The sequence below is a fragment of the Pungitius pungitius genome, chromosome 6, assembly GCF_949316345.1.
Source record: "Pungitius pungitius chromosome 6, fPunPun2.1, whole genome shotgun sequence".
NCBI lineage: Eukaryota > Metazoa > Chordata > Actinopteri > Perciformes > Gasterosteidae > Pungitius > Pungitius pungitius.
The window spans coordinates 20,937,480-20,965,118 of NC_084905.1; the positions used below are offsets into that span (position 1 = coordinate 20,937,480).

General features: G+C 47.7%; 1 protein-coding gene across 2 annotated transcripts; it reads right to left on the reverse strand.

Annotated features, from left to right (window-relative positions):
* Nucleotides 1–39: 39 nt before the first annotated feature.
* cep290 (centrosomal protein 290) lies at nucleotides 40–27,622 on the reverse strand. Of its 2 annotated transcripts, XM_037451924.2 has the most exons (51): nucleotides 27,074–27,622; nucleotides 26,537–26,614; nucleotides 26,282–26,351; nucleotides 26,138–26,184; nucleotides 22,970–23,101; nucleotides 22,596–22,649; nucleotides 21,337–21,483; nucleotides 20,882–21,064; nucleotides 20,648–20,737; nucleotides 20,060–20,182; nucleotides 19,760–19,780; nucleotides 19,464–19,587; nucleotides 18,440–18,612; nucleotides 17,992–18,154; nucleotides 17,790–17,890; nucleotides 17,649–17,715; nucleotides 17,387–17,478; nucleotides 16,851–17,000; nucleotides 15,537–15,701; nucleotides 14,658–14,807; nucleotides 14,464–14,579; nucleotides 14,278–14,380; nucleotides 13,886–14,116; nucleotides 13,280–13,453; nucleotides 13,076–13,187; nucleotides 12,304–12,509; nucleotides 11,918–12,069; nucleotides 11,266–11,377; nucleotides 10,265–10,720; nucleotides 10,002–10,166; nucleotides 9,643–9,750; nucleotides 9,428–9,562; nucleotides 9,068–9,340; nucleotides 8,782–8,889; nucleotides 8,446–8,645; nucleotides 7,348–7,561; nucleotides 7,004–7,141; nucleotides 6,010–6,231; nucleotides 5,192–5,314; nucleotides 4,968–5,110; nucleotides 4,725–4,880; nucleotides 3,572–3,695; nucleotides 2,350–2,484; nucleotides 1,910–1,996; nucleotides 1,651–1,815; nucleotides 1,427–1,549; nucleotides 1,155–1,315; nucleotides 929–1,070; nucleotides 765–838; nucleotides 412–497; nucleotides 40–329 (listed from the first exon to the last, which is right to left on the reverse strand). In XM_037451924.2, exons 1-51 carry the CDS (start codon nucleotides 27,176–27,178, stop codon nucleotides 85–87), a joined length of 7,224 nt encoding a protein of 2,407 aa, XP_037307821.2. In that variant the 5' UTR covers nucleotides 27,179–27,622; the 3' UTR covers nucleotides 40–84. The 2 variants fall into 2 exon arrangements, with proteins under 2 accessions (XP_037307821.2, XP_037307822.2); XM_037451925.2 differs by lacking the exon at nucleotides 19,760–19,780.
* Between the last annotated feature and the right edge of the window lie 17 nt (nucleotides 27,623–27,639).

The following is a 27,639-nucleotide window of genomic DNA, read 5'->3' on the forward strand; positions in this document are numbered from 1 at the left end:
TGTGCTACACGGTGACCTAATAAATGAGCTGCCTGGTTCTTCACCGTGGTCCTGAAGAGGAGACATTCTTCATGGGGGGGGGGTTTAACCCACGGACACGTCGGGTAGCTCTGCTTGTACGCCGAACTGGTCGCACACCTTCTTCAGCCGCTCCTCCAGCAGGATGTTCTTCTTCACCTCAGAGTTGTAGTTATACTTCAGGTCTTCGATCTCTTCGAAAAACGTCGGGTCAAAGTTCTCCAGTTCCTTCTTCAGCTTTCTCACCTCGCCTTGGAGTTTGGTCTTCTCGGCTTCGGCGGCGTGCAGAGCGCGTCTGAGCTTGGCGTGGTCTGGGGGGGGGGGCACAGACGGGTCAGAATAGAAAACAAGGAGCCGGCCTGTGAACATCTCACTTGGACGTCCGGAGGTCACCTGGGGTCGAGGACGTGTCCTCGCTGCACTCGTCCAGCCTTCGTTTCAGCTCAGCGTTCTCCTCCTCCAGGTCAGAGGTCATCCACCTCCCAATCACATGATTCCCACAGTAAACCGCCCAGTCGACCATTCACATCCTATGACTTGTTTATACTTCTCGTTTTCTACAACATTTTCTTTAGATCCGCTATAGTGTGAATTTCTATGACTGAGACGCTACATTAAAACCATTTTAGACGTTTTCTCTCTCATGCTCAACTATTTCATAACCTCTTTATGCACATACTGTGACCTTCTGCACTGTGCCTTCTCAGCATCCACATTATCAGTAGTTCATTACACACTGGACGAACCTCCCGGCCTGCAGCTCCTTGGTGACGCCCCCCCCGGCCTGTGCGCTGGGGGGAAAACCCCTCAACGTGTCCACCTATCAAATCAGAAACATTCTTTTAAACAAATCCCCACAGACCTTCCCCGAAGATGTTGAGAATACCTTTCATCACAGGGGTGAAGGTACCTGACCCTGCAGCTCCCCGATGGTTATCTGTGCCCTCTCCTGGCTCTGCTTCATCTCCTTCAGCTGCAGCTTGTGTTCACACAGACTCCTGGTCTTCTGGGACAGCTCCTTCTCCAGCTCCTTCATCTTGTGGTCGAACATCCTGCGGAACGGAAACAGGCCACGGCTTACGCTCGGCGGGCCGGAAGTCTCCCAGAGCCCCCTGGGTGAAGTCCGCCCTGCTGACCTGGTCACCACGGAGGCCTTGCTGCTGGTCCCCTGCGCGATGGCTCCGGAGAGAGCCGCCTGCAGCCTCTGCTGGGCCTCCTGCAGCTCGCCCTCCAGCTTCTCGTTGGTCGCCTCCAGACTGGCTTTGGTCTCTCGCAGCCTCTGGGCCGCTTCCATTTCCTGTGACGAGGTGACATGTGTTCGTAGGGAGGGGGGGGGCGAGTGAGAAGCTGTCATGAAATTACACGGATAAGTTACCTCATTTAAACGTTTATTAACATGAGCCGTCACCCTTTTGATGTCCCGGCGCAGACGCTCGTTCTCCATCACTATCTTCTCCAGTCCTTTGGTCTGAGATTCAAGTTTGGAGCTCAGCTCAGCTTCACTTTGACTCTTCAGCTTCTCGTAATCGGCCTGCAAAAATAAAAACCCCAACAACCCAACCTCCTGTTAGATGTAAGCTGTGTGAAGCGGGCCGACGATCTCCAGCCGGCTGAATGTTTTATGACCACCACCTTCAGCTTTTCCCGTTCCCGCTCCAAGGCGGAGACCTTGTCTTGATTTGCAGCAGCGCCAGACTTCCTCAGTGTGTCGTTCTCCCTCTGCACCCTCTCGACCACCTTCTTCATCAACCCCACCGTCTTCTCCAGTTCTGGTACCGTTTTCCCGCTGGGACCGGCCTGAGGAGCGGTTACAAATCACTTTGAGGATCTCCAGCTCGGTCAGTAACCTGCATTCTTCTTGTGCTTTTTAGGTCAAATACTAAATACCTACGCCGCTTTTATGAGACAGCCTTTTCTCCACGTCGGCTTTGTCCTTCTTCAGCGCGCTGCACATCTCCTTCAGGTGTTCTACTTCATTCTGGGAGAAAATGAAAGAAAATCATACAAAAACACTTCCAGTAACTATCAAGGGTCCATTTTTTTGTAAAGTTAATATACTGAAGCGTTGTTGACTTACTTTTATAGTTGGATGAGAAGATTAAATTGCACTAGTATTTTTAAAAATAAGGTCAAGACCAAAGAGAAAAAAGGTAGCTGTGCGATAACTAAAAGAAAAAGTAATATTGTTTTTTTCATGTGGACCAAAACCTAAAACTAAATTGTGGTGTTATCAGCGAAGCCACTTGATCAGAAGCTAAGTTAATGACAGCCTTGCTCCGCCTTGGAGTGATATCAATCCTCTGACCTCCTCCCCCCTCGAGGCCACGCTACCTTCAGTCTGGGTAAGTCTTTGTCCGTCTGCTCCAGCTGGAAGCGAAGCTCCAGGTTCTCCGAGGCCAGTTTGAGGTTTTCCTTCAGCAGGTCCTGATCTCTCTGTGAGGGGGTGCCGGTGCCGCGTCCTGAAGTCTGCGGGGAGTAAAAGACACTCGGTCAGCCTGGCGAATTCATACAAACACCACGCTGCTCTCTGCCTAGCTGGGACATCTAGATGAAAGGACATGGGACCACCTTGGTCCATCACAGGCAGGAGAGATCACACACTAACGAGCCACTTACCACTCACTCCTAAACTCTGCTCTATCTACAGCGCTACAACCACAGCAACACTACCCCCTCAGTACCTTCACATATCTAACCTCTGCTCTTCCAGGCCGAGCGTCCCCTTTTCTACCCATAAACCTCTCTGGCAGTTGGCTCAGGACGCAGCCGGAGTCCACATCTGGTCCTGCTGTGTGGGAGTGCTCCCCCACCACTTCATCACTCAGCTCGGCCTCCTCTGGCTCTTCGGGATCATCGCGTTCACCGGCGGTCGGTGCGGCCTCCGGGGAGGACGCCGCCGCCGATCCTGGTCCCTCCGGAGGAGCGTCGGCTCTGGACTCGCTTCCTTCAGTGGTCCCTGTTTCTCGCGGGTCGGCGGCGGCGGCCTCCCCTCCGGAACCAAACGAGACGTCTTCGTCCTCTTCGACGTGGCCGGTGTCTGCTGCTGCGCTTCCTGCGACGCGAGGACCTCGCTGGGCGCGGACCTCCTCTGCCCCACCGGGGCTGCTTTGGCCTCCTCTCGGCCCCCGTCTCAGCGGGGTCACCGGCCCTTCGTCAGCAGCGTCTTCATCAGCTCCAGGAAGTACGGGCCGGCGGGAGGAGTCGGCAGAGGGGGGCGCTGCATTTCTTTTGCATGACCCGTCGGCAACATCAAAGGTGAGAGAGTAAATCCCTCGCGCGGCCCAAGGGGAGAAGCTTTGGGCCTTTCACAGGCAATCAATCAGATACGAATCAGTGAAGGAGAAGAAAGAAATAAAGGATGATGAATGGAGAGACACACGTCTCCGTGGTCCCTGGCAATAGAACAAGATCTATTGCTTCTGTACGGCCTGCACTGCAGGTACGGTCACGTGTAGGGATGGAAATCATCCGTTACATTATCGACCAACACACTCACTTTTGAATCATCAAATTGAGTTATTGATTTGGTCAGTAGTGCATGAGGAGGACTCACAGAGGGTCTCGATGGGGCCTCTCTGGGTGTCTGCATCTCTACGGAGTGAAGTCTCTCTTCCAAGTAGCGGTTCCTCAGGGTCAGATTCTCCATGGCGTCGTCACGGGGTAACGCCTGCTGCTCCCTGCAAGTCCAAGTTGAGCCGCTTTAAAGACTTGGAAGTATCCAGAGGAACTAGCCTTCTATCTTCTACCTAAAAAATATGTCAACGAGGTAGGTTGCGTTTATCGTTTCCCTTACATCTCTCTCTATTATTCCACTTTTTTCAAATTATTTATTTAATAAGAGATTTGTTATACCCTCATACATGCTGTCAGTGTTGGCCTCCAAAACAAACGAAGCCTCAGCCGCTCCCCATTACCGCCCCCCCTCCCCCTCTGGGAAAGGACACCCTGTTATTATGTTAACTCAAATATTTCCTTCTTTTCATCCCATTTCGTCTTTCACGATCTGAGAGGATTCAGCAAAGTGTGCAACACATCAAGATAATCCCAAATTTGACATTCTAATTCGCGGCAGCTGATTTCGGAATGAAAGCCTCATTTTGTTTTTTAATACGCAAGCTAAAATACTTCATTAATTCATGAATATCATTGTGCAACTCCTCAGTGCATATAATGATCATGTGTGTCCAATTAGATAAGATAAAGTAAAATATTGCATGAGGTTTAGACACAGCACTTGGAGGAATATCACTTGGCCTCAGGCCTGTTATTAGTTACACAACACAGCTTTTGAAAAACACACAACAATCCTTACATTACAACTGGGATCCGGTACCGAGGCATTGAGATTTAAAGGGTCAAGTTTAAATTGTATTTTGATTCTGTTTTGCTTTTTTTGGTGGGAGATTTCCTGTATGAATATAATCAAACTACTTTCATTGTGTACATTTAGAACAGCATCAAAAGGGTTCCGCTGTCAATCAGTGTCTTACAAGTGCTAAAAACATTAAATTCTGTATGTCATTGGGGGAAAAGAAGCTTTAAATACACAGCGATGTACAATATTGGTGCCCATTGCCTTAAATAAGAAGGTGTGTCCACACACACTTTGGACTGGTTCTGTACAAGTAAACTATTTAAAGAAGAATATTTTAAGAAGCCCTGATTACAGTGTGTTGTTTTGGAATAGGTTAAAGATAGCAGCATACTTTATGGTGAGGATCTGCGTCTCCAGGTCAGAGTTCTTCCTCCTCAGCTCTTCCATCTCCTTCTCCATCTCGGCGGATCGAGCTCCCACCACCTGGTCGGCGGTCACGCCTCGACTCCTCAGCTTCTTCTGCAGGGAACTCTTCTCCTGTTCCAGTCTGCGTGCACGGTGGAGCAGCGTATACATGTATACACACGCGTCTATATATATATCTTATATATAAATAAATGATGTACCCACGGACCTGGCGTAGAGCTCTTTCAGAGTGCCCAGCTGTTTGGACACGGACTCATTCTCTCGTTCCTTCTCCTTCAGTGAAGTTCTCATCTTCTCCATCTTGGCCTGCCATTTCTTCCCCTCCTCCCAACGCAGCATTTGACCTTTGGACTGTCAGACAGACGAGTCGAACATCAAGTGACGCAGCGATCCAAACGACAACGTTCGGCCCGACAGGAGGGATGCTCGGACCTTTTCCTGATCGTCCTTAACGTGCGGCATTTCTCCTCTTTTCTCCAAGTCAGCCTCCAGGCGCCTGACCTTCTTCTGCAGATTCTCGATGGTTGACCCCTTCCCGTCGGGTTCTGGCGGATTCTAAACAACAAAGAATTTTTCACAGTGGAGACAAAACCTTCAGGGTCCCAAACAATAGTCATGTTGAAGATATAAAAGAGAGGGGAGCAGAATAATGCTGCTTGGCCCATCTTCAAACAACCAAATAATCCTATATTTCTATTAAAAGAAATATCCTAAACCCATGTCCTATCTACAATATTACTGGGACAAATAATAACTATGAACTATGAATATGTCATTTTTGCACCAGCAGCGCATCTCTAACTCTTCCTCCAACAACACTGCTTCCATTTTAGGAAGTTATCATGAACTTACAGTTGCCTGCCTCCTGAATTCCTGAAGCTTTGCGTTACCTTGATCCCCATCGTGAGAATAAATAAGATCTCTCCCTAAATGCAGTTAGGAGACATATCCTCTGCAGCGGAGATAAGGTAGGATTTTGGACGTTTCTGTCCAAAGGATCGTAACAAAACACGTGATTGTGACGCTGGTCTTGAAGATTAGCTCAATAATTAAATTCTGATATGCACTGAAGGAGTTTATCCTCAACCTTAAAAGAATGTGAGATTCAAGTCTCAACGCATTCGTCAATTTATTATAATTGAATTGTGCGAATGTCTCGTCCACGTGATGCTGATGGCCGTCATGTGGCTTTGAGGCGGGACCGGACGCTCCCTTAATCAACCCTTAGATGGACCCTGGTGGATTCTGACCTGAAGGGCGCTGCTGAGCCTCTTCACTTGCTGCTTGAGCTCCTGCACCTCCTGCTCCTTCTCCTCCTTCTCCGCCTGCAGGCGCCTCTGGGTTTTCAGACTCCTCTGGAGGTCCTGTTTCAGGCCGTCCACCTCCTCTTTCAGGCTTTTCTCCCGGCATTTGGCTGCTTTGGCGACGTCCTTTGCAGCTTGAAGTTCCTCATTAACTTCTTGCACTTGCACCTTTGTGGGGGAGCAGGGACGTCACATTTCAGAGGATACATGTGGAGGCGTCCCGAAGGACGAGACGCTACCAACGATACACGCGTTGGTTCACAGTGTCAAAGTGTATGAATCATTGCATCCTGTCACACCGCAGGTAAACAAAAGTTCACTCTCAGCAGAGACTACAGCTTGATTGATTGCTCGCGATGGGCAGGATGCTGGAGCAGGTGGTACGGAAAAAGGGAGCCGTCCCCGGTTTTCAGCGTTCTGATGGATGGCCCGAAACGAATCACTCAGAAGACAGGAAGCCGAGGTTCAGGGCCTGCCGTGCACAACTCATCGCAAAAGGATGTGAAGGAATGTCAGTAATGTGTTTTTCTAGTAATCCGGGCGCTGTCCGGCAGCGGGAGGTGAGGCGAGGCGAGGGCACGGGTGGAGGGGCTGGGAGCAGATGGGTGGAGGGGCTGGGAGCAGATGGGTGGAGGGGCTGGGAGCAGATGTGAGCGGGTGGAGGATTGCTAACGCGAGCACCAGAGGAAGCATCAACAAACTCATGACGTTCACTGATTAGTTTCGTGCAACTACTTGGTGTAAATGGAAATCTATCGAGAGCCAATGAGTTATTTGAGAGTTTTGTATTTATTTATCAACAACTAAGACTTTTTATGTAAAACCATAAAGCCACATTTATCTTTATCAGCTCAACAGGTTCATAAATGTCAGCAATGAAATACAACATGCCTGAAAAGCTAGCGTTTCATTGTGATAACAGGGGGAGGGGGGGTCCAACCTTTAGCTCTTTGGTGTGTCTGTCAACCAGCATCTGCACATTGAGGCTCTCCTCCCTCTGCGCGGCGCCGGCTACGACCTGCTGCTCCGCGGCCGCCGTCATCTCGGCCCTCAGCTGCAGCAGAGCCTTACTGAGAGCCTGCAGACGCAAACAAAGGAGCCGGCGATGATGGATGGGACCGAGCCAGCGGCCACGAAACCATTTGTCACCGAACACGTGGTCACCCGCGGCTTAATGGGCTACTTCCTCTCCCATCTGGGTAGAGACTTCACCAACTCCATTTACAAAAATGACAGAATGACCAGAAAACGGTACAAGTGAGCGCATGAGGTCAAAAGAGCCACCTTGAGCTGCTTCTCCTTCTGGCTGAGCTGAGCTTTCAGCCGCTCCACCAGGTTCCTCATGGTGTTGCTCGGGGAGCGGACGTTGGCCTCCTTCTGGGCCGCCAGCTCCGTGCGCAGGTGGTTCACCTCCTTCTCCGCGTGGGCCACCTGGCTCGCCTGGTCCTCGGTCTGAGCAGCCAGAGCTTTTACCCGGGCCGCGTGCTGCTCCTCCAGCCTGCAACAAAGCCCCGCGTTAGCCCGTCTCTGGTGTTCTGGAGCTCAGGATTAGGAGACCCATTTAGAAAGGGAAAGTATATGTTCCAAACATTAATACAAGAACACACCATCAGCCATACAGAAAATAGTCTCTAAAACCAGTGAATTGAAATAAGGGCTGTTCACAAACAACATTCCTGCATGTTGCGTCGTGCTGTAACTCCATCACTTTTAGCAGGTCATTCGATTTGATTAAGTTTGCCCGATGAAACGCTATTGGTTCCAAGGCGGATGTTATCTGTTATTTGATGTAACAAGCAGCAATTGAGCCCAGTGGTCAGGTAAGCAGATTCAACCTGGTTGACAGCAAAATACCACACAGAGCTCCCTGAATTGGCAGCACCGTGGTACCAAGCTAAACCCAATTGAATTACTCTCCAACATACTCTACATAATAGTCATTCTGTAGTTTAAATGTCATTGCACATTTTCTTGAGTGGCTCAAGCGCTCCAGTGAACTTCTGAACTCTTGAAAGCCTCGTTTAATCTACTTTGGTAGAATTTTGTTAGACTCTAATCCCGTTAAATTCCCCATACGCCCCTTTGAGGTTGGTGAATTCATTTGATTCTCACTCTCCCACAGCGTCGGCTTGTTGAAACCCCCGGGCTTCATGGGCCTCCCGTCAGCCAAATAAATATCTCAAAGACACCCAATTGGACGTGGATCAAGAGTGATTTGAGCCCGTAGTAATCACCATATTTTAAATGGCAGATTTAGGTGATCCTGTGACGCCTTCATCTTTGCTGCTGTTAATATTCACATCAATCATTAATGAGCTCAACAGCGGAGATGTTTTACTTCTAATCTGGCAACCCCTCAGATTAAAAGGGAGGATAAATCACTTTGACATGTCGCCAGCGTGTCTCTTAGCCAGGGTTTCCATGGCGACCCTCTGACGCTCCAGCTCGCCGGTGGCCAGCTTCAGCTTCTCCGTGGTGGAGGAGAGCGACGCGTCCTGCTCAGCCACCGTCTGCTCCAGCTCAGCCAGACGCTCCAGATGCTTGGTGGTCGGCACCCTGATGGTGGGCTTCTTCATCAACTCCTGAACAAAAGGAGGGAAGGGGGGGGGGGGGGGGCGTGAGACTCCACATTGCGCTCATTGATGGATATCCACATTAAACTAGAATGTTATGTATGATAACACAAGAGCGCTTGAGGCTACTCGTGATAACACGTACCATGGCGGTCTGTTTGAAGTGGTCCAGCGAGGTGTCCGTCTGCTGGTCCAACCTGTGGTGCAACGTTCTCAGCTCCTCCTGGTGTCTCTTTATCATCTCCTCCTGATGCTGGGATCAACCAGAGTTGAACGAAAAACAAAAGGAACACATATCAAACGTACGAGCCGGGTCTCTAGATAACAATAAGTTACCCCCCCCCCCCCCCTTTAATGTGTTGCTCACAAAAGGAGCAAAAGCACATGCGACTAACAGCGTGGGACTGGTTGCATCCTGGTATTACCCGTACCTGTCTGGCTCCTGCCAGCTGGTTGTGGTATTTCTTTATCGCGTCCTCTTTTTTGCTGAGCCGGGCCTGCAGGTCTCTGATGGTCTGCTGAGCGAGCTTGACGGCCGGCCGGCTGTCCGATCGGCCCTCCTGGCGCTCGCCGAGCTCCTCTTGCAGGCGCTCTCTGCCGGCGGAGCTCGCCGGGAGCCGCAGGCGCAGCTCGTTGATGACTTTATCCCTGGAGACGATGTTCTGCTCGGCCTTACGCAGAGCGGCTTCTTTCTCTTTCAGCTTCTGCGCGTGAAGGAATGGGAATTCAAACGGCGTGCTGCCTTCAGTGACGCGGCGTTCGATGCAGACACAGTGAGTGAAAACCATTACCTCATCCATACTTTTGCAGGTGGCCTGCGTGTCCAAGATGGTGCGCACGTGCTCTCTGATTTTGCCCAAGGCAAACTGTAACTGGTGAGCTAGAGGGAGGCTCGGGTCGGGATGGGATGCCGTACCGTCTTCATACTGAAAACAGCCCCAGGTTCAGTAACAAGGTAACACATGCACACGCGGCTCAACAACGTTTCCACTCAATAGTTTTTCACCTTTTCCGACCCGCTCACTATTTCACTTTGGTGCTTCTCGTACTGCTCCAGTTGACGCTCCAGCTCCACTTCTCGCTGATCATACGCCAGCTGCCGCTCTTCCAGAAGCTTGGTGTGGCAAAGAGAAGAGTTCTGTGCACTTCTGATAATCTCATGCTCAGTTTTCATAGCTACACTTTTCTCCAGCCTCAGTAATTTGGTAATTGACCCTTTGTGGATCCCCGTCGTTCGGCCGTGTGCTTCAATAACATTTATTTTTATATACACAACGTCTGACATTCCAAAGGGAAAAGAAAAGATTGTTGATCTTTCAATGGAGACCTCAAACAAAAGGAAGTGTCAGTTTTCCTTCTGCTCACCGTGTTTTGCTGCACAATGTCCTCTTCCAGCGAGGAGATGGTTCGCTCCTGCTCCTCCACCAGGTTCTTTAGGTACCTGATCTCCTCCTTCTGGACCACCAGCTCCCTGCCTTTCCTCAGCTCCTGCAGACGAGCTTCTTCCATCTTCTTGTGCCACTCGGTCACCTGTTGGCAGGAGAACTTTTCAGCAGGTGTTGTCGGGCAAGCTGTGCCAACAGTGTGTTATTCTTCTATTTCTGTATCTGTCAATCAACAAAAATCACCTTCTGGGCCCCTTTCACGTCCTTCAGCGTTGAGATGAGCTCCTCCAGGCCTCGGAGTCTCAGTTCCAGTTCTTGTGCCCTGCCCTCGGCCCTCCTCCTCTCCTCCACAGCCTTCCTCTTGTCCTCCAGGGCTTGGGCTCGGTTCTCCTGGAGGTCCACCATGGCCACGGAGAACTTCTCCTGCTGGCGAAGCGGCACGGCTCCGGCAAACTGCCTTCGCAGCGACTGGATGGTCTGCCGCAGGTGCTTGGAGCGGTTTCGGTCCTCCTGGCGGGCGAGGAACAGAGCGCGCTCGCCGGCGTCCAGCCGCTGCTCGGCACGCAGCCGCAGGGCCTCCAGCTGCTTGACCTGCGCGCCGGCCGCCTCCAGCCGGGCCGACTGGGCCGCCTCGCTGAGCTGCAGAGCCACAACGTGCTGGTGGAGCTTTGCAATGAGGGCCTTCTCATCGGACTGGGACTGAGGGACGGAAGGAGATTTTGAAGTGCCTTTATTTCTCAAACCTTTTTAAACAAACCATATTGGGACATTTTCTTTACTTTTTTAGACAAACCACAGGATTTTCTACAAAGAAATTGTGACTTTTAATGTATCTCACATTCGAGGATTGAAAGGCTCTTATTTTCAAATCGGGATGTCATGATTGTTTGAGTGACACATGGAGGGTGTCGGCAACTGATTCTGTAACTATGGAGCATTTCCTTTCAAATCCAATGTCTATCCAAAATACATTGACATTGGCTTGTGAATGGGATTTGAAGATATCTCACAATGGACTTTTTTCCTGATGTACCATGAAAGGATCATAATTAATTGGAAAGCATAACTTTGAGAGAAAGTGCCGTGAGGAATCTGGTTGAGTTCTTAAACTGCATCAACATGCTGCTTACATCAAATCTGAACTTGAAAGTTTTGAGTTGATGACAGTGAAATATTTGAATGTACTCGACAGGTAACTATAATAAATTCAATGAAGTTTAGGACATCAACAAACACCTAATTACCTGGTAGTCCAGTATTTGTCTCCTCAAAGCGTCCACCTCCTTCTCGTTGGACTGTTGTCTGCTCTGTAGAGCAGACGCCTGCATCATGGCCACCTCAGATACCTCTTGGAGCCTGAACACAACAACCACCAAAGCACATTCCAGTTTTATTGAAACTCCACAAAGATACAATAACTCCGGCATAACATGGCAAGTGAACAGAAAGCCGCAGGAGGCAAATTAGTTCGGCCCTTGAGGTTCTGGGTGGGCACCATAAACTGTTAGACGAGGTAAAGTTCACGCTCTGGGGAAGCCAACGCTTGCTTTCATTCGGTGGTTTTAGTATTTCTAAATGTGTGCGAGTGCTGGGTGCATTGAGGACAGGTTCAGACGATGCACGTGGCGTAGCAGGTCAACTTTTTTGAGGCCAAGAAGTTGTCCTGCTCTCCTTCCCTCACATACCCACACCCCTTGAGAAGTATATCTATGGAATGAAAACCATTTTGACAGTTCTAACAGATTGTCTCTTGATAAGAGCACTGGGACCTCGAACACTGATGTTTATTCAGCATAAAGTCATTTTGAGGGTCTCAAATGCAATCTTTAACCAAACATATACTTTGCGATAGGAGCGCGAACGATCAATCACACGCCGGCGCGTTGCCAGACCCACTTAGAAACCTCAGCGCGGAGTCCCGCCTCGGCCTCCTCCAGCTCCGCGATGCGGGCTCGGTCGGCGTCGCTCAGCGCCTTGCTGACGCCGTCTGCCAGCTCGTCTCTCAGCCCGCGCTCCACCCGCTGGGCCTCCGCGTTCATCTGGGTCAGCTGAAGTAAAACAGACGCCGCGCAGCTCCATGAACGCACAAGCCGTTACTCAAAAGTGTCAGACAAAAATGTTTAAATAAGAGTGTGTGTGTGGGGGGGGGAGGGGGAGGTTTGACCCAAAGTGGTGAGAATCTGGCCGAGGTCGTGAACTCAAGTGTTGAACCAAAATTCCCGCCCCCCCGACATCACGTTCACAGAGAAAACGCCCTCCCGTTGTTGGCCTTGGCCTCGTACCTCTGCAAACTTGGACTCCAGCTCTGTGTTGCGTTCTTCCACCTGCCTGAGGGAGTTCCTCAAGTGCTCGTACATTTTGTGGGCGTGCTCCGCTCGCTGCCTCTCATTCAGCTCCTTCATCTCCAGGGTGGTGATGCGCCTGGCAGCAGACACCATCTCCTGGTTGGCCGACGCCTTGTCCGCCTTGTCCATGTTACTCTCACCTACTGATAGGAGTTTAAGGGTGGAATCCACAAGCTACGATTCAATTTAAAGTTAAATAAAAGCTTTTGCACCAAAACCTCAAGAGACCGGATCATACAAACACAGGTTTCATAATGATTTAATGATAATAATAAAAAAAGGTTCAGCTAAAACTGTTGCAGAGATTGTTCCTGGTTTGAATCCCAAAGTTGAACTCTACTTATTCTGGCCAACAGGCTCATTGGACCGTGAAGATTCCTTTTGTCAACACACAGACAAGCGTGTGTTGACATTGCTGAAACACAGCACTAATCAAAGGAAACCATCAAAGTTTTGCCTGTGATGATACTCCACTCGACATAACGGTCAATTAAAGCTCCATCAGGACGAAAGCCAACCCTGCATTGAACATGCACAGCCTTCGGTCCGACCTTTAATCGTCCACACACTGTTTGTGTGCTCTGTGTTGATGATTTGATTACAACACAAATGCCTTTTGCACAGGATCTTTGAATCCTTCCGTAACCTCGTTGCTGGCGTTGTAACAAGAATGTATTTCTGCAGACAATCAGCGCCATCATCAGTTTACCAATCGCATTGATGTTGTTCCAAGCTTGCTCTAAGGTGTACAGTTTCTCCTTGGCGATCTCCAGTTCCTTATTCGTGGCTGACATCTGCTCCCGGAAAGACTCATTCTCACTCTGAGGGACAAGAAAGAGATCAACACCACGAGTGTCGTCAGTCGACGGTTAAGCTGCAAGAACATAAACGCTGTGCAAGTGTGTTTTGATACCTCCAGATGTTGGAGGTCGGTGGTCCGCTGTATCAGGCGGCTGTCCCTCTGTAGCATGTCTCTGTATTTCACCGTCAGCTCGGTGTACTGTTTGTTGGCCCTCTCCAGGTCTGATGAGGGCACGCTTTCATCCAAGGCCTTCTGCAGCGCTGCCATCTTGTACGCCGACATTTCCTAAGACCCAACAAACGACACCAACAAGGCCATTGTGTGCTGGGGAAGATGGACGACCACGTTATTCAACTACCAGCGATGTCAGGAAAATGGCCGTGGATGCGTTGCTCAGAGGGCTCTGGTAGGAGGTGGTTCACGCCTCCTACCAGTCTGCTGAGGCAGACCCAGGACCTGTCAGTCAGAGCTGCGCCGCCCTCAATTGTTAACTATGTCTTTAACATCCGGGTCAAGGATTCATTCATGACTCATTTTTGACGCCTCAAATGGCCATTTAAGAACGTTTTTGGCACTTTCTCGTTCCATTTCTCCACACTGAGTGTGGACGCCTGTTTAGGTCATGACGTGCTTTATCCTTTGTGGCCAAATTGACAAAACATATTGTTTGGGAATTTGGCTCCTGACTTCCATCGGAGTAACTTTTCCTCTCTGTACCTTGTATCTCTGCAGGTAGCCGATCCTCTGGGTGACAGACGCCTGCATGCGGCTGCTGTCGTCCCTCAGCTTGGCGTTCTCCCTGCGGAGGTGCTGTTCTTGCTCCAGCAGGGTGACGTAGCGTCGCGTCAGTTTCGTCTCGTTGACCTTCAGCAGCGTCGCCCTGCGCAGCGCTTCGCTCAGCGATCTCCTGACCTCCTCCGGGTGCTTCTGGAGGCTGTCCAGCAGCTCCTTGTGGGTTGGTGGATAAGTTGTGCTATTTATTGTTTTATGGGGTAGCTTGAGTACAGTGACGCATGTGTCTTAAAACATTAGCGGTTGTGAGTGTGTGTGAACGAGAGGCACATTGTAAACTACTTTTCACCCCATTAACATTTATGGGTCTGACTTACGTTAAATTCGTGGATTTTAACAGCGTCCACCTGCTTTTGCTCCTCCAGCTTGTTTTTCAACTCTGTAAATGTCTCCTTCTCCTTTTGCCACTCCGACTTCTCGCTGAGCGGAAACACAACGTTTATTTTGCACTTGTGGTTACAACGCTGCTCTGATGGTGCAATCCCATTTCTCGTTAAACCAACCGTAGGTATTCTTTATACAGGAGTCCTTGTTGGTGGCTGATGACAGAGAACTTCTCCTTGTATTCCTCCAGTGTTCCTGCCAGTTTCGTGCTTTTCTCCTCCTCGTTTTTAAGCTCCTAAATGATGAACAAAAGTGTTAGTTGATTGACAGCTTTTTGTTTTTCTCCAGGTCTTAAGAAGACAGTTAAACTGACCTGAAGAAGTCGGATGGCATACTCATTTAGAGAGCTGATGACCTCAGTGCTGCTGGGCTCTAAGCCCACGGGGAGGGTCAGAGGTCGGAAGACACCGCCCTGGTGGCCCGACCTCCTTAACGCCTCCAATTCACCTTCCAGCTGGCTCACCTGGCGAGCCCAGACAAATAAAATCAAAACAAGCAGTTAAACCGGTGGGGGGGTGGGGGTGTTGTACAAACTTGGGCGACACTAAAAATGAAATATGTCAATCCAAATAGATGCCGAGTCATCAGAGGACCAGCACGACATCAATTCTAACCGCTGAACCGAGATCAGCTGACTCACTTCTTTACCCGTTTCATTCACCTAAAGACAACGTGAGAGGAGAAACTCAATGAACCAGACGACGGGATGACAAAGCGGAATCCATGAAGGCGCAGAGTGGTGGAACAGAGGAAGCGTTGAGGGGAGCTATGATGACTGCCTTGAGGACAAGGAGCGAGGATCCAAACTAACATTTTGAAGTCAGCGCTGTGAGAAAACACTGGTCCTATTTATCAACTGTTCCAGTCACGCTCAACCCGCTCAGACACGGTGGGAATGCCAGACATTCCCACTATATCTATAAATCTTCATTACATAAATTGTTCTGTTTTCATGCAAAACATTATTCTGTTGATTTGGGAAAAGAATGTTGAGACACACGGCTGTAAATTGCTGTTGGCCCCAAATAACCAGTTTGAGGACGGCTTGACTTTGACAAATCAACATGGCGAGGTTGACATTACCGCCGCGATGTCCTGCCAAACGGAGGCGGTGTGGCCAAAAGCGGGGGATAGATAGGAAAAGTGAATCCATCAAACAGCTGTCACCGGTCCACAGGCATCATGGACGCACCTTTTCTTTGGCCGCGGCAAGCTGAGTGAAACTGGCGGTTGCTTCCAGGCGGGCGGATTTCAGCTCCTGCCTCAGCTCCTGGTTTCTGCCCACCAGCTGGTGGATTTGGGACTGGAGGTCCGGGCCCGCCGCGGACTGCCCGCTCACGCTCCCGGCTTCCACCGCCTGGGACATGGAAATAAGAAAAAGCCATGAATGCACCATGTGCCGGTTCCAACCACCATCGTACCCATTAAACTTATTCATTTAACTTTTACAAGGACGGAAAAGTACTTTGTCTCAAAGAAATCCCACCGCGGACGGGAAACATTTGAGGGGAACGCGGGTCTTTTTTCCCAGTGTTTTTGTGACTAAGTGACTAATGGGGAGAAATGATCTGATCAATTTTGTACTAAAAGCGATCTCCTTCGCCGCCAACAACATTATGGAAAGGACCACAGGGAGAAATGAAACCCTTTTCCTCTCTTTAATAATGAAGCGGAATGTTTTGATATTGGCAACGTGGATGCGAGACTTGATGTCACAATTTAACAAGACTTAACAAGAGACTCCGTTAGACACGTAGACAGACATATTGGATCAGATGAACACGGGGAGGAAATAGAATCCAGGCTTAAAAACACCAAAGTCACCTGACTACTACTTCTTTTGGGCTTTTCTGTAGCTTGAGCCTTGCACTCCATCCGGTCTCCTCGTACTGAACATGTCGGCGTGAATGCGCCTCTCATGTGACGTCGAAGCTAAACAAACGTCCTCTCAGATGTTTCCAATCCAACTCACTTGGAGCTTCTCAAACCCTTTTTTGCGACATGTTGTTTGTAGCCATATGGCTGTTGTTTCTCAGCATATGTATGAGGGTATATTATCAGCAGGGGGCTAAATAGGCCTTTGCTTTAGTGCAAACCAGAGCTCTTGATTTGGATATTATTCATAGATAAGGCGAGAGATGAGATAAGGTAATCCTTTATTAGTCCCGCAGAGGGGAATTTTACAAGATGGGTTAAATGAGCCGTCACCAGATACCATAAAACTTCATGCAGATAGAATCAATGTCAAATTCTATTTAGGCCACACATTTTTAACACAAAGGTCAAACCAGAAGCATTTTGACTAAGTATGAGCTCTTCTCCTCAGAGAATCCAGATGTGAAAAACTGACCGAGCTCAGGAAGCAATGGCTGCACTGTATGATGCGAGAGGTTGTATAAGATTGATGATATATCGAGGCCATGTGATTACATCTCACACCCACTGATGGATGAGTCAGCATAATGAAAATGCATCAGTGACGACGTGTGATGCGGGAGACTCTTACATTGACCAACTTTTCCAGTCGGGGAGTATTGATGGCAGCCGGAGTGGTGTCTCGATTAACCCTGGTGGCGTGGAAGACTTCTTTCAGCGCGCCCTCCAGGTCGCTCTTCACCTTTGTCAGTTCCTCCACTACCTGTTCTAGGTGCTCGTTCTGCAAAGCCAAAATGCAAACATCGCAATTCATTGAATTATTGTTTCTCCGCTTGACAAAGCGTTTCTTTTCAACATTTTTTGAAGGGAGTCAGTGCATTTGCGGGTATAAATAGTACTATTTCATCATATTGCTAAGTACATGACATCATCCGAGTCCCTCCTTAGAGAGAAACTCTACTATACTTTGTAGTGATGAACCCATGAAGAGACGCTCGCCATCCAAAGCAGACTCTCCTGGATAAATAATGACGAGGTGAAATGTTTATGAAACAGCTCTAGCAGTGAGTCATGGCGGACGCATCGGGGAAATCAATCCTCTCTGGAGCACCGGACCCTGAGTGTCCTCGACGAGGCAAGACAAGAGATCGCTAATCGTGCGCTCACCTTGCGTCGGACCTCTTCGTCCGCGCGGGTGCTGCTTGGTTTCCTGTCGGGCCCGAGGTCCTCCTCCAGCAGCAGGCTGGACTGCGGCATCCCTACGAAACACTGACAAGCGTCACTTCGCTGCCACTCCCTCAGAACAGAGGCGGTGGCGATCTCTTAACAGGTGTGACTGATGAATCTACAGGCAGCCCAAGTTCAAATCAGACCCGTGGGCCGACATGTTTGGAGCAATTGGTGCGAGTGAGTTTGGTTTGGGCTTCACCTCCTTCCTTCACCATGCGCCTGACTTGCTTCTTCAGCTCCAGTCTCTCTTCTTCAAGTCTTTCGTTCTAGAAGTCAAATGAAGCAGCGAAGTGAGTCTTGCTGAGAAGCCACGGCGGGTTTGTGAATTACACGTCTTTACCTCTTTGGTGAGGACTTGGTTTTCCGCTTTGTACTGCCGCTGTCGGAGTTCTTTTGCTCGCCTGAACTCCGTGAGGTCGACTGCCGTTGTCGGTTCCAGACCTTTAAGGTCGAGAAGAGCGAAAAAACACAAAAATGAACAATAATTCATTTCATCGCTCAGGTCAATCAGCGAGAAAAGAGAGCAAATATTCAAAACAAACCTAGTTTTTCTCGTAAATCCTCGTTTTGGTCCATGAGGTCATTGACTCTCATCTCGAGCTGGTTGATCTCTTTGGTCAAGGCCTCCACCTCAAGATCTCTGACTTTAATTTGATTTTTACTGTCTTTGATCTCGGCGATGGCTGCTTCCAGGCCATAAGTGCCCTGTTGTACGGAGACAGAGCTGTGATTCTGACTCCTTCTTTAGCCTGAACTCTTTTTTGGGGAAACCAGGATGTGATTAGACATGGAGGAAGACAAACACTTGGCTTGTCCACCGAAAGAGCATGTTGTGCACACCACAGTCACAGTCATTTGAATGTTTTAAAGAAATAAAAACGTAAGCTTGGCTTCTGGGAATTCAAGTGTCAATTCATTCGATCGGGGTTAAAAAAAGAACCCTTGAATAAGCCAACTCAAAGGAGACAGAGGTGTCGTTTGAAGACTTACAGACTCGTACTGGCTCAAGCGGTTTGAGGCCTCAATGAGTGCTTTGTCCTTCTCTTCGGCGTGAGCCTCGGCGAGCCTCGCCGCCCGCGCTGCTTCCGCGGCTCTCGTCTCCGCAGCCTCCAGCTTGGACTTCAGCTCCTCCGTCTTTCTCTGCTGTACGGACGATGGAAGGCCTGGGGACAAGAAACGGAGACCTGTTCAAAAGCTGCAGACTGAAAGGAGCCCAGCGGCCCGTGTCGTGAACATTCCTCGTGTTCCTCCACCAACCCAATGACCCGTCATCGCCAGAGGTGTTTGAGCTCCAAACTGAACCCAAAAGCTCGGCGGTAAGGCTCATGTGGAGACATGTGGAGGTGTGGACAGGGGGGGGGAGCAGGGGATCGAATCTTGTGATTAAAGCGCATCGTCCCTCTTTCTAGCTCTCTCCCCCCCTTCAGCCACAGACGCCCCGAACCATCCTGAGGGGTATATCTGGCTCTTTAGCCTCTGGAGGCTGAATTGCTGAAGACAGCTGACGGCCGCGGGGCGAGAAACAACCCCGATTAGAGCGGTGAGACGCAACCGGGGGGGGGAGGGGGAGACAGGTCACAAGCTTTTAACCTCCTGCGGCTTTGACGGTACCCTCACCGCGAAACATTGTGAAACATTTGTTGAATTGATCAATGCGGTCTTGAAATGTCAAACGAGGGTGATGAAAAGGTTTTTGGGGATGTCTGGTTTCTTCTCCCCCGGATCCTTATCTGAAGCTTTTAATATACAACATCTGCCTATGGGAGCCCTGATTTGATTCTTTTCCTGCACACTTGCTATGAAAATCAATCCAATAAATGTGCAGACAATTTAAAAAGTTCTGCATTCCATGAAGAAGAAAAAAAAAAAGCTTAGCTCTCTCCCATTCAAATGACATTAATTACAAATGACTTAATACATATTTGGCCCCAACACAGTAATAAAGGACTCAAATAAACAGCTGGCGACTGAGCATTAGGTCACAACTGCCTTCGGTGCAGAGCTGTTCACCCACCTCTGTCTTTCCTGGTGGACGTCTTTAGCTCGTCAATGAGCATCGTGTGCTTCTCCATCTCCCCAGTGTACTGCTCCACCTGCTCACTCAGGATCTTGATTTGATTATCTCGCTCTTGGACGGCCTTCGAGAAATTCACCAACAAGTTGGAATTAGGAGAATTCATGGGAAAGGCCGAGCACAGCTGTGGCGCACTGAATCATATGTAGTTTCATCATTAAGGATATTTATGAGATGGAAGGGAAAAAAAAAAAAAAAGGGTGAGACTGAGGTTGAGACAAACGGAGGAAACTTACACTGCAGAGCTCAAATATGACCTGACCCAAAGCAGCGATAGAGAGATGGGAAGGAGGACAGGTTGACAGAGCACGTCAAGGCAACGAGACGAAGCAGAACGCAGGAAAAACGACGGGTAGGTGGAAGAAAATGAAATGACAATTAACTCAAAGTAAGATCCTCCTGCTCTAAAGCGCACACAAACAACGACTTCCCACATTAAAATAAGGATTTTGGTTGTTCCTGATGTGTTTAAAGCTTATATAATACATTTGAATACTTCTGGCTGAGAGGAGGACTCCTCGCGCGTCGGGACAGACCTGCTGCAGGGCCACCATGTTGCTTTTGTCGAGGTCCAGCTGGGCTGAGCGCAGCTTGTCCCTCTGCTCGCGGATCATCTGCTGGTACACCAGAATTTCATCGTCCTTCCCGGAGAGCGCTCTCTGCGTGGGAGGAAGAGGGCAACACAAGAGCCCGGTGAGGAAGCATAGTGACGTGCACGTTCACGGGATGGTCACCGTATGACCTACAGTGACAAACGTCAACGCTTTGTCTGAAGCTGGTGGGATGTTTGAAGATTAGCGGAGGAAGCTGACTGAAGATGTCCTGAAACAATCTGCTGAGTGTTTAATAGACGTTCACGTCTGTGTGGTCACATTTTATACTGTGTATAAATACTACTTTGTACTTCCTGCTTCCACCGAAGCTGTTACAGCCTTGTGTTGCGTCTTTTAACTAATCAGCGACATTCAGCACAGAAAATATTTCCTGGGCCTTCAGAAAGAAGAACACCCCCCACCCCCCCCCTTCCCCTATAGCACACATACTTTAGAGTGCATCTGGCGTAGAGATTACGAGCAGATAGTCCAGGCCTTGTTAAGAGTTGTCAACATTTGATCAACACTCACCTTCCACTCCTCCACTTTGGCGTTGACTGCTGCCATGATTGTGTCATCCTCTTCAGTCCTGTTATGAATCTTATCCGTAAGCTCTCTGACCTGCACATTAAACACACAACCCGGAGCGGATACATTGCCGCCACTTTTTTGTTAACCTTGGAATGAAATGATAAAAAGCATCAGGTGATGAATATCAAAGATAAAAGTGACACACACGGAAGAAGAGAAAAAGAGGTTCTTTACTTGCAGCTTTGTGTGGTCCCTCTCCTTCCTGAGCTGGTCCATAATGGAGTCCGTCTGCTGAACGACGATCTTCATCTTGTTGTACTCGTCCGTCATCTTCTCCATCTCCCTCACCGACTCCTCCAGACTTTTCTGCATCTGCTCGCTCTGTGTCTTCAGGTGCGCGTTTTCGTCCTCGGCTCTCTAATGGACACCAAATGGACAAAATGAGGCTTTCCTTCACCAGCGGTGAAAAATGCAGGCCATAAAAACACAGGTGAAGCCTTATAAATAAGGAGTGGCAGGTAAAGTATTTGAGGACAAAGCTGAACTTTGCAGCTTTTGGCAGTACACAATCACTCCTCCATCAGCACGGCCCTCGCCGCTCATATTTTTTTTTATGCCTTGATGTACAGTTGCCAGACGACGGTCTGTTTTGGACACGTGATGTATGAGACACGAGGGCGTCCAAGTACCTGAAGGTCCTCCAGGCACTGGTAGAGCTGTCGGTTGGCCGAGTTGAGCTTCCTCTGGGTCTCTGCGTTCTGGTCGGTGGAGGCGAGCGGCTCCTTCTGGTCCAGCTCGCTGCGATAGAAGTCTACATCCTGCTGGAGCTGCTCATTCTGTAGGAAGCAAAGACGTTCACCATGAAGGAACTCTTTTGTGATCTGTTGTTGTGCTTGGACTAGAGGCTGTTGGCCGGGTCAAAGATTATTGGAATATAAAAAGAATATGCAACCATTTGATGATCTATTTTAATATAAAGAAAACACATCTGACTCCAGCCTCCATATTTGGGGTTTTCTCGACCTGACTGGAAACTTATAACGGGAATTTTTGAGTATTTTCTGATATTTTGAAATCCAAATGAATCTATTAATCAACAAAGTTTGCTGAAGTATTTAGTAGTGGTTTTCTTTTATTTTCCTTAACATGAAAACCTTTTACTTTATGGCACGTACATCTGGAATATAGTTCAAATTGAACACAACTCTTGCTGTAAAGTACAATATTTGTCTTCTACAAACAGTACTCTAAATTCATGAACCTAGGTCTAGCAAGTATGTGCTAGTATCATGGTCACACCGTCCTTGCTGGTCTGCATGGCATCACATACATGAACGCACTGCATGAAGTGCAACCACGTCCCTACTGGCTCTGTTACACTCTCTTACCTTTTGTATAGCAAATAGCAAAATAGCAGTTGTGCAACAGTAATACATGTGCAATAGGTGACCACTTGTAAAGAGATTGTTAGAACGTATGCAAGATAAATTGGCTAACTTCTACCTTTATAAAACTACAATCTATGGAACTGATTGTGAAAGGCTAAAAGCTACTTCACGAGCTACATGTCTTACCTTCTTCCTAAGCTTTTTAATCTATGCCAGCAGAATGGAAAAGAGATTGACAGAAAGGATGAAGGGCGCGAAAGCTTTTCATGTGAGAAAATGGTGGGCGATGGTGGCGCATGGTCAAGGTTGGCCGTTTGAATTCTGGCTGCTCCATGTCGAAGTGTCCCCTTAGCAAGACACCCAACCCCTACTGGCTCGCCAGGCAAAAACGTAATGCATGGGTTATAATGCAAAGTCGCTTTGGATAAAAGCATCAGCTAAATGACATGTAATGTAAAAATGATGGCAGAGCGCATGCAACTCCATAAGCTTTGATTGATGCATAACTTCATTAAGAATGAAGTTATGCATCCTCAAGTTCAGCACTAGCTGGCACATACCTCTCTTTTCAGCTTCTTGGCTTCATCCTCGGCCTCCTCTGCTCGCACAACCAACTAGAAACACACAACAGAGAGGTTGCAGAAAGGCAGTTTGAATTCAACAACGTCAGTTGCACAACAGACACGTGGCGGTTCTATGCTCTAGTTTGTTCAAAAAGCCCAAATATGACACTATTAATGAACACAATCTACATTTGACAAAAATTCCCCTAACTAGCATGTACATTCCGAAGGCACAGCTGTCTAATGGGACACTATGTCAAGCTCATTAGTCAGATAATTATTGAACTACTAAGTTAATATGAGAAGGCCATCTGAGGACTGATTACTGACTGAATGGTCCTGTGCAATGCGTGGGAATTATGGGAACATACCTCCTCCTTGGTTTGCTTTTCCTTGCCCATTTCTTTCTGTAACTGGGTCAGCTCCTTCTCCGCCTGCTCCAGTTTGGCCTCGAGCTGCCGAATCTCATCTCTCAGAAAACGGGTGTCCCGCCCTTTGCCGGACTGCCGAGTGGTTTGGACCGGAAGGAGACAAACAAAAACACACAAAGAAACCCCACCAAGAAACCTCTTAGTCTCCAATCACCGCCACCATCTGTTCACAACTCTAATACATTCAGGCGGTTAACAAGTCCTTCTACAAGGATTCATTTCATCTTAGCCTGGTAAACTGCTCGAGTGCCGAGTCTGATGACATATAAACCTAAAGAAAATGAAATAATAATATAATAATACAAATTAAAGCTGCAAGCAGCGATGAACGGGCCTTCGCCTCTCCTTGCACGTCGGGGTGGCAGCGGTCGGCCGGACTCGCGGGTCAAAAAGAGACTAAAGAGACAAAATAAATCACTCTTGGGGCTGGCATTCAAACCTGAGTCTGGTTTCATGAACGGAATCCACCAACACTAGCCTATTGCCGAGCTGCAAAAGGCCTGCAAAAAGTTGACAAGTCACATCAGGAGTCTTAATAAATAGGTTGAGGCGATGTACAAAGTGCAAAACCGAAATAGAGGTGAAAAAAAAAAGATCTGCCGTGCTGGGAATCGAACCCAGATCTCCAGCGCCAGGGGCCGAGTGCTCTGCAGATGAGCTATCTGCTCTGATACAATGTAGTAATTCGAAACGTCCCTCAAATAGGATTGGTGACTCTCTTGCAAAATTACAGGGAATGTTCACACTAAAAAAATTATAGCTGACTTCCTTTTTGTTTTACAGCATAGTCGTCAGAGACTTTTGCTTCAGTGAGAAGAGCAGAGACAGTTTATGGAGATCGCAGAGTAAACGTGTTGGCGTCTCCACCAGTATGTGGCAGAAAACGAGTATTTAAACCATATATGTAATTATATTAAAGTGTCTGTTAGCTGCCCCGCTACCACAAGCGCCCCCCGTCAGCTGTTCACATTAACTCAGCATGTACCCAACCATATTCTCCTGTAAAAAAACTAAATATGACAAATGAAATCACTGCCCCTGCAAACTGAACAAATATTACATCCTGGATTCATTAAACACATTTTACGTAACATCAGGAGTCTTATTAAATAAGTTGTGGCGACTTACAAAGTGCAAAACCGAAATAGAGGTGAAAAAAAAAAGATCTGCCATGCTGGGAATCGAACCCAGATCTCCAGCGCCAGGGGCCGAGTGCTCTGCAGATGAGCTATCTGCTCTGATACAATGTAGTAATTCGAAACGTCCCTCAAATAGGATTGGTGACTCTCTTGCAAAATTACAGGGAATGTTCACACTAAAGAAATTATAACTGACTTCCTGTTTGTTTTAAAACATGGTCCCCAGAGACTTTATTTGAAGTCTCCCTTTAATACAATTGTTTAAAAAATCACCACAATTCTAGGTCAAACATGGTGCCGGCGCCGCTTTGTCGAAAACTTCCAGGGGGCGCAATGAAGGGAATTTTTAACTTTTGATCCAAAACTCTACATCAGGTCTGTAAAGGTCATCACCTAGGACACTCAGTGAGCTTTCCAAGAGTTTTGGAGTTTGCCAAGGCTCAGAAGATGTGCTCGAACTTTCATGCGAGGATGGTGTCGTCACAGCAACAAAGTTTGTCCAAAACTCACAATATTCACGGTGGCTTATCATCACAGTCTTAAGGCTTATATTCCCAGTTTTGAAGTGGATCAGATTAAAGGGCTAGGAAATGGACATCTGACTGTAGAAATTTTGCATTGACCTAGGCCAATAGGTGGCGCTATACATTTTCGAAAATCCTTTCATGGCAATACTTATAGGCCTACACAAGCATCATGAATCAAAATTTCTAGCCAGAAATATCAATGTTCCTTGGAGTTATACCATTTTACATTTTTGAGAAAAATCGTCAAAAATCGTCCAAACTGCACGCAAGCTCACGGCCAGGTAGTTTTATGAAAACTCTTGATTTTAATAACTTTTGACCCCAAGGGGGTCAGGATCAACTTTCCCGATTTTGAAATCGATCGGAGTTAAACTCTCGGAGGAGTTCGTTCGTTTGTAAAACCAAAATACGGTGGAAATTGCGAAAAAAAGGCCAAAATACAGTAAATCACCATAGCGCCCCCTAATGTTCGATTTTTTTTAAATTCTCAGGGGAAGTTCTAGGACCCAATGTGAACATGTCCTAAAGATTTGGTGGCGATAGGCCTTTTACTTTTAAAGTTATTAGTCTTTCCTTTTTAGGCCACACCCCCTACAACTTGATTGGTCCATCAATTAAAAACGCAATGAGATATCAACAAGCTTTTGATAACTTTTGATGGCATTGAGCCAATGATCATTTTGGTGAAGATTTCGTCAAAATCGGACCAAGCGTCTGGGAGGAGTTCGCAAAAACGTGTTTTTCACAAAATTCAAAATGGCGGCCATAAAACGGTAGGCGCATTTGCATACCATGATTGACTTTTTTGTAGAGCACATCCAAGAGCACCTGTGTGCAAAATTTCAAGTCAATCCGTAAAAGTGGACAAAAATGTCCCCAGAGGCAGCACTTTAGGGGGCGCTAGAGAGCACTTTTTTTCATCGCCAAATTGCGCGACCCCAAGAATATATAAATTTTTCGCACTTCTGAAGCGCACGCAAAAATTCAAGAGTTTTTGAACATGGCAAAGGCCCCAAAAGTGCGATTGAAGTGGTGAAATAATAAGAATAATAATAAGAAGAATTCTTGCAATTTCAATAGGGCTTTCGCCCGACTTTCAGTCGGCTCAGGCCCTAATAATCAATTTGAACCTAGACGCAATGGGCAGTTTGCCTGTGAGGAATTAGCAGTAATCTTCTTAGGTTGTGTCATAGAGTGGTCACAGCAACCAATCCCTTCGTGGCCATGGTTACACTCTGATTGGCTAAAGATTTTCCAGAAGTAAAACTAAAGATTCTCAGTTAAACAAATAATGCGTTTGTTCTGTTTTTTTGGACCGACATTCATTGCAGCGATAAAGGAAAAAACCTCAGTAGCACAGTGAGGAATGTCAGTTATGTGACAAACAGTATGAAAGTATGCAGACATAAACAAAAATATAGAGAACTGCTCAAATGCATTACCTTGAGCTCTTGTTCCAGCCTCGACACCTTGGCGACGAGTTCCTTTTCTACAGTGCAGAACATACAAGCAAGCATGTAAACCCTGCTCTTTCATAGCGAAACATGTGAAAGATTTGGACTGCCAAACTTTATCTTTACACTTACCAATTTTACCATGTTTTTCTCCAGCCTGATCAAGAATTGTGAAGCCAAAAGCAGCTTCTCTGTCTTTGATCTGACAGGGAGAGAAAGAGTTGTTATTTTAATCGCTATGTATCAAGCAGCCCATGCTAGAAACGTAATGAACATATAGTTGTTATGCTTATAAAGTAAAGAGTCCTTATATTTGAAAAACATTAAACATAGTAGTGGGGTTGTTAGATGTGGATGGGAGAATATAGCAATAATAGTACTGGGAACCTTCAACAGGGTCTGGAACAATCGGAGGACTTGAACAATGTTCTCTGGGGCTTGATCCTTCAACTCCCATTCTTCTGCCTTTGTGGTTTGAAGTAAAAAAAACAGTCATTTCATCTCAGAATAACACAGAACGAAGCAAAAATGCCTGCAGACAAAAGCAGTAGCTAAATTATGTATCTATTCTTTTTAAGTATACATTATATGTTCAGGGGGGGGGAGTATGCAGTCGTATTGCTACAGTACAAATAGCCAGGTTTTGACACTGACCACAGAAAGAGGGGGGCAGCCGAGTCAAAGCAAAACACTCCGCTAAATGCCTTCTGCTGACCAAGGCACTGAGCAAGGACGTGTGCTACCACACACAATAACATCGGATCAGCTGGACAGTAGCCTCTCCTAAACAGCAACATCACGACTGTGACGTCAATCGATTCACAACGTCATTAAGAAAACAGGGAAACGTTGGTGATTGGCCCAAACTAAACAGAAATGCAATTAAGGCTTGGAATGTTTGTCGACGTGGGCGTTAACAATTACCAAAACAAACATGGCGACGATCTCTTCCAACTGGGATTTGTCAAAATCGAGGAGGCTCGCCGGCTTAATCCTCGTCACTCGATCCCAATCCAGAGTAGCAGGCATCGTGGCTGCGGCGCGCTTGTAAATATCCAGGCAGGAATTGAGAAGAGATGTCGGTTGAGCTGAGAGGGAACTAGAGTCATCTAGCACGTTGAGGTTGACCAAGTTACGGCCACGCTCCTCAAAATAAGCATCACGTTTCTAGACTTTGCTTCTAAAGTTAAGCTAACGTGAGTTAACGTTAACTAGCGGGAGCTAACGTTAGCTGCATTTGTGATAACGCTGAGTAAACTTTACGCTAACGACATTAAGAGATCAATAACTCCGCTCGTGTTCATGATATAAGTTCGCAAGACGCTGTGGTTTATGGTAATTGCTTTAACCAAATGTATGAATTTTACATCGCTCAGTAAGATAACGTTACATTGAAATGTCCCAGTACCACATTTTCACGGGAGTTGAGACGGCGGTAAGAAGCCATCGTTGGGCTCCCGTGACGTGAAGCCGCGGCTGCCAGGTTACCG

Coding starts and splice junctions, on each gene's coding strand:
- cep290 (XM_037451924.2), bottom strand. CDS start 27,178: ATGCCTGCTACTCTGGATTGGGATCGAGTGACGAGGATTAAGCCGGCG. Junction 8,646..8,781: donor ACTTCAAACAGACCGCCATG/GTACGTGTTATC, acceptor CCTTTTGTTCAG/GAGTTGATGAAGAAGCCCAC. Junction 7,142..7,347: donor AGAAGGAGAAGCAGCTCAAG/GTGGCTCTTTTG, acceptor TTGCGTCTGCAG/GCTCTCAGTAAGGCTCTGCT.